The sequence below is a fragment of the Galeopterus variegatus genome, unplaced genomic scaffold (genome assembly GCF_000696425.1).
Source record: "Galeopterus variegatus unplaced genomic scaffold, G_variegatus-3.0.2 Scaffold2788, whole genome shotgun sequence".
In the NCBI taxonomy this organism is placed as follows: Eukaryota; Metazoa; Chordata; class Mammalia; order Dermoptera; family Cynocephalidae; genus Galeopterus; species Galeopterus variegatus.
In genome coordinates, this window is record NW_007728899.1 from 149,060 (window position 1) to 161,713 (window position 12,654).

At 38.1% G+C, this 12,654-nt stretch overlaps 1 protein-coding gene across 1 annotated transcript in view; it reads right to left on the bottom strand.

The window, feature by feature from the left end:
- TYW1 (tRNA-yW synthesizing protein 1 homolog (S. cerevisiae)) overlaps positions 1-12,654 on the bottom strand; it is a 232,527-nt gene that overhangs the window by 149,052 nt on the left and 70,821 nt on the right. The window contains exon 11 of the mRNA XM_008582989.1: positions 3,684-3,793. Within this exon, the coding sequence (XP_008581211.1) occupies positions 3,684-3,793 (110 nt within the window). The remainder of the gene's footprint in view (positions 1-3,683; positions 3,794-12,654) is intronic.

The following is a 12,654-nucleotide window of genomic DNA, read 5'->3' on the forward strand; positions in this document are numbered from 1 at the left end:
TTTCTACTAGTAGAAAGAGAAAGTGCTCTGCTAACCTGAAGAGTGTCAATGTGCACAAATATCAAGCAGTCCCACTTTGAAAACCTTTCTAGCAAATTTATTGCTTATTAAAGAAATACAAAAGTACTTCAAAAAGTTCATAAACAGATTAATATTATCTTTTAATTCTATTTTTCCACAAACTTTCTGAAGTAAACTTGCATTGTTTTGCTGACACGGTAACACTTTGTCATGTCAATGAATTAAGGTATGAAATAATCTTTTGTGGAATTACCCACAAAGGCTATAATAGATATCCTATGAGCACTGCTCTTAAGAGTGAAACTGGTGGCGGGTGCCGTATTCCTCCCCTCGTGCTCTCTCCTCTCTCCTTGGGATCCACCTGTCCATAGACCCGCTCTTTTCTTTCTCCTTGCAGTCCTGCATCCTATCATCCCCTACAGGACAATATACATTTTAAAAGTCTTTTGTTTGTTTAGTATGCCATGGGAACCAGAAGACAAACCATCTGAGCTGCCTACTGATGAAAGTAAGCACAGGTTGCTACCCAGACACCCTTCTGCACAGAGCAAGCCCCTCACACAGGTCTGACAGATGACAGAGAACATGTGCTCGCTGAACTCACCTACCACATTTTATTAATGTCAACAAAGCCTACCTCATGATTTATTCATTACTTATTTCCATTTAAAGTGCATTTGCAAAAATGTTCCTGTCAGAAAAATTAGTATCAAAGCTCAGATCACCATTCTGTATCAAGGACGTCTGCGAATGGAGAGATGAATGTCCACTCCTCAGACTGCTTCCCCCACACAAACTGCCTGGGATGCATCATCCAGGGACATCTCAGGATGTCCAGGAAGCACATGTCCTCAGCCATCATCCCATCACTTGCCCCATGGTTCAGTTGCCATAAAGATAAAAACACTGGCATTTCCTGCTTCTGATATTACTTTATTATCTGTGATGGTTAATTTTATGTGTCAATTTGGCCAGGTCACACTGCCCAGATGTCTGGCCAAACATTATTCTGGATGTTTCTGTGAAGGTGTTTTTGGATGAGATTAACATTTAAGTAGGCAGACTTTGTGTAAAGCAGATTGCCCTCCATAATGTGGATGGGCCTCATCCGATCAGTTGAAAGCCTTAATAGAGCAAAGACTGATCTCCAAGCAAGAAGGAATTCTGTCAGCAGATGGCTTTTGCACTTGGACTGCCACTCTTGCCTACATCTCCAACCTGCCAGTCAACCCCAGCAGACTTTGGATTCACCAACCTCCACAATCATATGAGCCAATTCCTTAAAATGAATGCATCTCTCCCTTTCTCTCTCCCTCCCTCCCTCTCTCTCTCTCTCTCTCTCTCTCCATACACACACACCCTCTATTGGTTCTTTTTCTCTGGCAAACCCTGACTAATATGCTGTCCAAAAAAAAACAAGACTTTGCCTTGAAATTTATTAAAAAGATGTATAGCTTATTTAAAGACCAACAATCAGTAATATTAATTAAACCAACAATGGGTCTAAAAAGGATAGTCAAATTCCAGATGTGGGGCTTACTAGTTCTTTATCAACAGTTTCCTTTAATTTTCCAAAAGACTGGTAAGACACACTGCTTTATCCAAATAAGACAAAGTAATTTGTTCCCTCCCTCCCTCAAAAAAGTGCTTCAGACTAAAAGTCAAGATTAAAAACTTAACGTAATTGGTCTGGCCAGCTGGCTCAGTTGGTTAGAGGGTGGTGCTGGTTAACACCAATGTCGCTCAATCCCTGTACCAGCCAGACAGCAAAAAAATAAATTAATAATAATAATAATCAGCATCTTTGCAAACATACAAAAATTAGTCAGCTCATATACAGACACACAAATACGTACAGGTCAACTTTCCTTAGAAAAATTCATAAAGAATAAAACTATAATTATTGATTAATTGTCTTTTATAAATTGCTATTGATCTTACACCATTAATTGCAATACCTTTCTCCATTTCTCATAATAAATAAAAACAGGGGCCGAGCCTGTGGCGCACTCAGGAGAGTGCGGTGCTGGGAGCGCAGCAGTGCTCCTGCTGCGGGTTTGGATCCTATATAGGGATGACCGGTGCGCTCACAGCGCTCACTGGCTGAGTGCGGTGTGGCCGGTCTCAAAAAGGACAAAAAAAAAAAAGAAAGAAAGAAAGAAAAACAGTAATAAGAAGTACTATAATCTTAAAAATGAGTGACTCAAACAGAACAGATTTCATTGCATTTAAAATCACCTGATCTTCAGAATGCTAATTACTGGGATTTATAAAGACTCCCACTATCCTATGTGTTGTTAACACCATAAGAGTGCTTATATCAAAACAACCTTAGTTGGAATTACTTTTTAATTGTGGCATTTGAAAGAAAAGAAGAATAAGGAGAGAATGAGTCACCAGTAATAGGTGGAGACAGGAGCATACAGATTTAACAGGGAACCTAACAAATTTCACTTCATAAAGCCATCGCTTTGTAAGTGTACCATATATATAGTAGTATTTCTCAAAATGTGGTCACCGGGCCGGCCCAGTGGCGCACTCGGTAGAGTGCGGTGCTTGGGAGCGAGGCGGCGCTCCCGCCGCGGGTTCGGATCCCATATAGAGACCGGTCTGCTCACTGGTTGAGTGCGGTGCGGGCACACCACCGAGGGTTGCGATCCCGTTACCGGTTGCGATCCCGTTACCGGTCACGAAAAAAGACAAAAAGGAAAAAAAAAATAAATAAATGTGGTCCCCAGTTCAACATTAATAACACCCAGAAACTTGTTAGAAATTCACATTCTTGGGCTCTACCTCAGGCTTACTGAGTCAATCTCTGGAGAAGGAGACGAATAATCTGTTTTAACAAGGTCTCCAAATTATTCTGATGCACAGTAAAGTTTGAGAACCAGCAGTCCGCAGCAAAGCCAAGCATCTTTCAGTATGAGACAGAAGTGAATCAGGAAATTCTATAAACTGAATGGCAGAACTTTTACTATGTTGTGTATGGATCATGTGGAAGAAATTTCTTAATATTATCCCTACCTTTTAATAAGGTAGTCATTCAAAATGCCTTCCCAACACTAACTAACATTATTTAAGAATTTTTCAATAACCTAAAATTTCCAGTCCGTTCATAAGCCTGCTTTGTGCCCAAGCATCTTTCAGTATGAGACAGAAGTGAATCAGGAAATTCTATAAACTGAATGGCAGAACTTTTACTATGTTGTGTATCGATCATGTGGAAGAAATTTCTTAATATTATCCCTACCTTTTAATAAGGTAGTCATTCAAAATGCCTTCCCAACACTAACTGACATTATTTAAGAATTTTTCAATAACCTAAAATTTCCAGTCCGTTCATAAGCCTGCTTTGTGCTCACCAAGACAGTACAATAGCAAAGATTTTTAGGAAGGATGATGATACTATCCCAAACAAAACTTACAGGTGGAGTGCATCATATTATAAATAGCAAGGCTTCAGATTAAATTTTTAGTTCTTCCATCATATTGTATATAAAAGCTAAAAAGGCCAAAATATGTACAATCCTTCTATGAAGTTTCCATTCCCTATAGGAAAATTTGCCAGTGGAACAAAATGTCACCCAAGACGCAATTCCTCTGCAATTTGATTCAGGCTATGAATAGGCATTAGCATTCCTTTGTAGAGGGAAGATAAATACCTTTGAACTGCTTAATCATGTTCTGATGGTTTTCGATGGCTTCCTTTAAGATCATTTCAGGCTGGTCCATCTTCCACCGCCACTCAGTGCCCACGGGATTGGTGTGGTGCCTAGGAACAAGACACAAAGCTCTAAAGGACTCCCTGTGGTAAGATCTCAGCGAGTCAACCACAATGAGAAGGTCCATAAAATCATATCAGAGGTGGTTCTTCCTAAAAGCTCAACTGTTTATGGCAGCATTTTCCAACTTATTTTAGGTCATGACACCTAGCAGAGAGGGGTGGATAGAGAAGTCATCCAACATCTCTGCCCAGCCCCCGGCCCCTAATTCAGTCAACTCCAGTTACAGGTTGACACAACACTCTCCTGCTTTTAGTCATGTTAACTGTGTACACACAGACACAAGGCCACCTGTCACCACCTCCTCACTACCACTTAAGTCAACATTTCATGAAGTGAGTCAGGAGAGCCAGAACACTTACGTTTGGAAATCACATTGAGGGGGCCTGGGAAAGAATGCCTCTTGACAGGCCTGGGAAAAGGACAAGAAACTCCACCTGGAATATTCTCTCCTATATCTTTTGTGGAGCAAAAGTGGAGAGAGATCAACTTTCAGTGGAAGTAGACACTTTGTTTCACTCTGTTCAACTGGAAAAAACTGCAGCCACAGCCCCAGGCCTTGTACGTCTTACAATCAACAGAACTAGAAAAGTCACATGCTAAGTCAGCATGCTTAGATAGAAATGATGGTCATTTTTGTAACTCTACTTTCTATGAATTTTCATGGTTGATCAAGTTCCACCCAAAGTGATGCATTCTCTTATTATGTTATACGTCTCATCAGTCACATGAGAGGTGGGAGCTCTGAGAAAAGCTGTGTTACCCTTTTGGAGAACCACAAAGTCCTCTCAGATTATTTTTGATCTCTCATCTTTTTACTTCCTTACTATGAGTGACTATTTCCCATTATTCATTTTATCTGGCTATTACCAGTTTTTTTAAAAAACGTATTTTTGTATCATTTTCCTGTGTCCAGTCACTTTCCTACATTCTCTTACAGGTTCTAAGATTTTTCCAGTTATTTTCTTAGCCATCCTAGGTATGTAGTCCGTATTTTTGTATCATTTTCCTGTGTCCAGTCACTTTCCTCCATTCTCTTACAGGTTCTAAGATTTTTCCAGTTATTTTCTTAGCCATCCTAGGTATGTAGTCATAACTTATGATGTAGTGTCCCCTTACAATATTTTTATTGCTCTTCTATTTCATGTCTCCTCACATTGGCTAGAATGTCCATAAAAATATTAAATAATATGATGGAATTAAGTCAACCTTGTTAGATTCTAGTATTCAATTAAAATGTTTCTAGTGTTATGTCATTAAATACATTCACTCAATCAAAATCAACAAATTACTAGTTAAGATAACAAACTAACATGTTCATTTATCACATAGGAAAATATTTAAAACTTCGATAATACTCAGTACTGGTAAGGATGGGAAAATATTCTCTCGCATACTGACAGGACCAGAGAAAGAGGCCTGCCTCCTGGCACAGGCCTGAGGAAAAGATCAGAAATGCCACTTGGAAGCTACTCTCCAATATCCATGGAGTGAAAGCCTTAATCTGGGAGGGAAGGTCAGCAAACATCATTATTGTTAGAGCAAAGGTGAAAACCCATAGCAGTGGGGGAAAGAAAAGAGAAAAACCCTTCACCCCTGGTGAAGGCACAGGAGTGTTGAGAATCATCCTCAAGAACCAAGGATACAGTGCCCAGCCAAGGCAGAGGTTTAATCAGAAACAACACAAAATGTGCACCCCTCTGCCCCAGCCACCCACCCAGGCTAACAAATATCCAGTAGCAACGAATAGTAGAATGCTGCTGGAAGAGCGCAAGATCATACTACAGAGCCTTGCTGCAAGGCAGGGCCAGGGGAAACCCTAAAGCTTAGCGTGGATCAGACATTGAGCTAAAACCTCTGGCAAACCAGCAGCCACGCTATAACCAGGTAGCGCTAAAGAATCTGAAGCCTGTGCTACACTGAGGGTAAGCAAGGAAACAACACACCTCAACTCAAGCCCAACTCCTGGTTACATTCAAGAAATGCCTAGCATAAGTAAAGGAATGCCCACTTCCAAACACACAAAAACTTCACCTCAGTCTCTACTGACCTAAACTTGGCCAACTTGAAAACAAAAAGTGTATGAGACATATGAAAGGGCAAGAAAAATAGCACACTTCCAACAAACAAAGCAATCAACAGAACCAAGCTCATGTGGCACATCACTGGAACCACTGAACAGGGACTATTTTAAAATCATGAATAATATGTTAAAAGTCCTAACAGAACAGGCAAACAACATAAAAGACTACATGGGTAAGTTCAGCAGAGAGTTGAAAATTATAAGACACAATCAAATATGAATCTTAAATATGAAAAATATGGGCTTTCAAAGACAGCTAAGGAAAGAGTAAAAAAAACTTGGAGAGGCCAATACAAATAACCTCACCAAAATGTCTATTGTTAAGCCACACAATCTATGGTATTTTGTTATAACAGCTGGAGCTGACTAAATCATGCACCAATTAAAAGACAGAGGTTTGTCAGACTAGCTTGTTTTTAAGACTCAACTGTATGAGACCAGCATCACTCAAATACAAAAACCAAACAAAACATTATAAGGAAAGAAACTACACGTACACAGGTGATGGTAATCAACATCGTACCCCCAAAATATGTATAATCAATTATGTTTCAATAAAAAAAGAGAGAAAGAAAACCATAGACCCATATTTCCCACAAACAGAGACATGGAAATCCATATATTAATCAATCTAGCAAATTGAATCCAGAAACATATTTTTAAAACTGTATCACAACCGGGCCAGCCCGGTGGCGCAATGGATTGTGCGCCACTTGGGAAGCGCGGCGGCGCTCCCGCCCGAGGGTTCGGATCCCACATGCAGACCGGTTCCCGCTCACTGGCTGAGCAAGGCGCGGGAGCAACACCGAGGGTTGCGATCCCGTTGCCAGTCCCGGTCCGGTATGGGGGTGACACTGAGGGTTGCGATCCGTTGCCGGACATGGAAAAAGACAAAAAAAAAAAACTGTATCACAACCAAGTAGTGTTTATACCAGAAATAGACAGCTGGATCAACGTTCAAAAATCAACCACTATATTTTACCATATTAACAGAATAAAGGAAAAAAATGTATCTCAAGATGGAAAAGTATCTAACAAAAGTCACCACCTATTCATGACAACAACTCTCAGCAAACTAGGAATAAAAGGGAATTTCATTTAACTCATGAAAGGGACCAACCACAAACCTATGACCAACAGCAAACTTAATGGCTAAAAAGAAATAATGCTTTCCTCCTTAGATGAGAATCATGATGCAAGTGTCCTCTCTTACCACTCCTACTCAGCATGTAAGTCCTGGTCAGTGAAATTAGACAAGAAAAAAAAGAAAGGAAGAAAGGAAGGAAAGAAGGGAGGGAAGGAGGGAGGAGAGGAGGAAAACTCTCTTTGCAGATGACATGATTGTCTATATCGAAAATTCAAAAGAATCTCAAATAAATATACTAGAACTAATAAGTGCAGAAGATGCATACATGGTCAATATACAAAAGTCAATTGTGTTTATATACTAGCAATAAAAAAATAGTAATTTTAAACTTAAAGTATAATTTACAATAGCAAAAAACATTATATAAGTAGGTATAAATCTAAAAAAAAATAATTGCAGGATCTTTATGCTGAAAACTACAAGCAACTAATAAAAGAAATCAAAGACCTAGATAAAAGGACAGACCTACTACACACATGCACTGGAAGACTCAATACTGTTAAGATCTACATATCAACAGAGTCCCCATACAAATTTGAGCAGACTTTTTAGTAGATAATGAATGACAAGTCTAAAATTTTATGGACAGGCAAAGAAATTGGAATGGCTAAAACAATTTTGAAAAAGAAAAACAGAGATGGAGAATTCATAATACCCAATTTCAAAACTACTTATAACACCTATAATAATCAAGGCAGCGTGGCATTGAGGAAAGGAGAGACACACAGACAAACAGAACAGAATGGGAGTCCAGAAACAGACCCACACATATGAGGACACTTCAAAAAGTTCACGGAAAGATTCATTATACCTTTTTTTTTTCCCCCTTTTTGTCTCTTTTTTTTCCCCTTTTTGTCTTTTTTCGTGACCGGCAATGGATCGCAACCCTCAGTGTCGCACCCGTACCTTTTTTTCCCCCTTTTTGTCTTTTTTCGTGACCGGCAATGGATCGCAATCCTCAGTGTCGCACCCGTACCGTACCGGGACCGGCAACGGGATCGCAACCCTCGGTGTTGCTCCTGCATCTCGCCCAGCCAGTGAGCGGCCGGTCTGTACGTGGGATCCGAACCCTCGGCGGGAGCGCCACCGCGCTCCCAAGCGGCGCACTGTAGCAGTGCGCCACCGGGCCGGCCCCTCATCATACCTTTTAATTCTATTCTTCCACAAACTTTTTGAAGTACCTGCATACACTGTCAATAGATTTTTGACAAGATACAGAAAGGACAGTCTTTTCAGTAAATTGTGGTGAAACAATTGGTTATCCATGGACCCAAAAAAACAAAAACAAAAAAGGGACTCTATTCATATCTTGTACATCAACAGTAATAAATTAATAAGAAAATTAATAACATGTACCTTCTAATATGATGCACTGAGGAGATATACATTACACACAAATAATCCATGATCTCAATCCAGTCATGAAAAACACCTAATACAAATTGAGAAATCTTCTACAAAATACCTGAACATTATTTTTCAAAAGTGTCAAGGCCATGAAAGACAAAGAAAGACTAAGGAACTGTCACAGACTGGAAAAGTCTAGGGATACGACTAAATGCAATGTGGGATTCTGAACCGGATCCTGGAACAGAAAAAGGGCAGTAATAGAAAAACTGCTGAAATCTAAATAGTCTCCAGTTTAACTGATAGTACTGTACCAACATTAACTTCTTGATTTTGGTAACTGTTCTGTGGTTATGTACGATGGTAACATTAGGGGAAGACGGGTGAAGGAACGCTCTACACTAGCTTTGCAACTTGTCACAGAAAAGATTTTCTTTCTTTAAAATAAAACACTAAACACTGCTGGAAACATAGGAAAGAAATATTCACATTCACATAATGAAGTATGTGTTCAAAATATATAATCAAAGATGCTAACACTTTGTATATCACAATGTTAATTACACAGCGAGACACAGCGAGCAATTAAAAAGTTCTACTTAAAACAAAAAACAAAACGACAACAAAAAAACCCCTATCTTGGTCATGATCTTTTGTTATTCTTGCTATTCAATGCTGGACTCGGTATTTTTTTTTTTTTTTTTTTTTTTTTTTTTTTTTTTTTTTTTTAAAAACTGGTTGGCACAGGGATCTGAACCCTTGATACTAGGCAACGCTCTAACCACCTGAGCTAACCGGCCAGCCCTGGACTCAGTATTTTAGAATGCTATTTACAATTTAACACCCATGCTCATGAATGACACCACCCTGCAATTTTTGTTTTCCATGCTGTTCCTCTCTGGGTTGGTATCAAGATTATATTACCTTTCTAAAATGAGTTGGGAATCATTCCCTCTTTCTGTGCTCTCTGGAGAATTCCTTTTCCTTGAATATTTGCTAGAATTTGCTTATAAAACCATCTATGTCTGGTTTCTTTCTGATATGCTTTGTAACCACTGATGCAATTACTGTAGTGACCAAAGGACTATTCAAGCTGATATTCTTCTTGAATTACTTTGATAATCTAAATTTACTAGGAATTTGTCCACTTTTTTCTAAATTTTCTTATATTCCTTAACACACTTTTTTGTCTTCAATCTTTGTAACACCTATACTTATATCCCCTCTTTCAGTTTTAATTAATATTGTTTGCTCCCTCTTTTTTTTGACCTTACAAATATAATCTTAAATAAAAATTCCACCATTTTCAATCATATTTGATTAATTATATCTCCATACATATATGCATAATGCAGAATCACCAGTCCTTTCATTCAGAAGGCTTAGGATTTTGTTTTTTTCCCATTTGTTTATTTGTTATTTAGCTTCTATCACAGCAAAAGAGCACATAAAAAAAATTTATTGGTTGGAGCATGGTGTTTTAACAAGGTCAAGGGTTCAATCCCTGTACCAGCCAGCCACCAAAGAAGAAGAAAGAAGGAAGAAGGAAGGAGGAGGAGGAGGAGGAGGAGGCGGAAGAGGGGGAGAGGAGGAGGCGGAAGAGGGGGAGAGGAGGAGGAGGAAGAAGAAGAGGAAGAGGAGGAGGAAGAAATAATTGGGAGGGCAAGTTCAGTTCATTTGCCTTAAGACAAACTACAAATCACATTCAGGCAAAATTGCTTTTGAGGCAAATGTGTCATTTTGAATACTACAGTGTACAAGCATCAAATAGAGCTGCAGTATTGACCTAAAACAGAATGTGTTCTCAATAAGGAAAGAAAAACAGACAAATATTAAGGAAATCTTAGTTCAAGCAATGATTTTTATCAAAATTAAAACAATGCTTTGCAGCAAAATTATATTATGACCCTACTAAATGTAGGGAATGACAAAATGTTTGTGGAAGAAACACTCCAAAAAGCCCTTTACACATATTTCTCTCCTGCTTTCTAAGCAATGACTTAATTTAGTAGATTAAAAAGGTCATTCTAAATCTTTATGCACTTTGATATTAAAGAATCAATATAAAGTATGAACAAAAAATAAAGCGAGGTACAGAACATCACAACGCATCCGGAGACTTGTGTGTGTGCGCACACAAATCTTTATATATATATTTATACACACACGCATACAAATTTGTTTGCAGATATACAAAACATCCCTGAAAACTTGGATGGCTGGAGGACAAAAATGGAGGGAGAACATTTTCATGATATAACTTTTTGTTTATCTTGAATTTTTTACTATATGCACAGGCAACCTTCCAAAACACGTCTTTAAATATATTTTAAAAACTGGTGGTACTACTCAAAACAAATATAACTTATTTTAACAGCTTTATTAAGATATAATTCACACACCATAAAATTCCCCCATTTAAAGTGCACAAATCATTGACTTTTAGTACATTCGGAGTTGCGTATCCACAACCAAAATCAACTTTAAACATTTCATCATCCCCCAAAGAAACCCCTCTCCTTTTAGCTATCTATCATTCTTCAATTCTCACATCTCCTCCAGCCCTAGGCAACCAATAATCTACTTTCATCCCTATACATTTACCTATTCTGGGCACTTCACAGAAATGCAGTCATACAATACGCGGTCTTTTGTGACTGGTTTCTTTCACTTAGCATAGTGTTTTCAACATACATACATGAAATAGTATGTATCAATACTTTATTTTTATTGCTAAATAATACTCTTTTGTATGGATACACTTCACTTTGTTTATACATTAATCAGTTAATAGACATTTCAGCAAGTTCCACTTTTTGGATATTATATCATTTTATGTGCTAATTGGACATTTGGATATCTTCTTTGGAGAACTGTCTATTCAGATTCTTTGCCTATTTTTTAAATTTGGGTTATTTGTTCAAAACAGACATAATTTGAAATTTCGAAGAATTTTCAATTAAGCAGAAATAAAGGACACATAATGGTAAATCTGAAATATCTATATGTTTAACACCCAACAAATCCATCTGAAAATTAGTAGAATAATGTTTTATCTATCCTTAACAGTCCACCTCACATATTATCAAAATAAAGTTAAAAAATCACCTTGAGAAACTCACATCAGTGTACATCAGACTGTACTCTAAAACCGCTTTCATATACACAATCTCACTCAGGCAATTAAGCTTTACAGCAAACCTTTAAGAAAACTGCTGTTGTTTTATTTTAGTTAAGAAACTGAGACTCAGAAGCTATTTTAAGAATCAGCTAAAAAAAATAAATAACATAATGGGCTGGCCAGTTAGCTCAGTTGGTTAGAGTGTGGTGTTGATAACACCAAGGTCCAGGGTTCAATCCCTGTACAAGCCATTCATCAAAAATAAAAATAAAAATAAAATAATGATAATAACAGAACATTTATGTAAGCATTTAAATCAATTTTTACTGGGCCTTTTCTGACATTCTTGTTATATTATTCTTAATTGAAACAGATGGTGAATTCTAATTTTAAAAGTTAGTATTATTAGTACTTCTTTACCAGAAGCCGTGGTAAATGAAATATCACCAGTTACTTAGATCTTTCTAAATTCATTAATGAATTTGTTAAGCATGTTTTTTGCTTTTTAAAAATCTGGATAAATTTATTGCTCAAGAAACTGAAGGACTATATTATTGGACATAAACATGTAATAAAGGTAGGGGGCATTACCCACTACATCCTGTTATTGCTTTTGAATCTTGACCTGCAAAAAAAACAACTACTTACGTCAACAATCTTAAGAAGAGGTTAGGGATAGGAATTATGCTTACTATAAAATGTGAAACAATGAGAACTAGGACACAAAGCAATTGATTATTTCCCTCCACAACCTAAGTATAACATGATCCAAATATTTCAGTCACATAATGATATGGCTAACATGCTTTTGTCTTGTTAGTGCTCACCTTATAATATCTCAAGTTTTCTTTTTTCTTTTTTTTTTTTTCCTTTTTGTCTTTTTTCGTGTCCGGCAACGGGATCGCAACCCTCGGTGTTGCTCCCACACCTCGCTCAGCCAGTGAGCGGGAACCGGTCTGTACGTGGGATCCGAACCCTCGGCGGGAGCGCCACCGCGCTCCCAAGCGGCGCACTGTAGCAGTGCGCCACCGGGCCGGCCCTATCTCAAGTTTTCTTAGCATATACTCTATCTCTAAAAAGCTGCCATGGTCCAGTGATCCTCTCCACTGAAACAGTAGCTGTGGACTATTGTACCCAGGATATCTCAACCTCA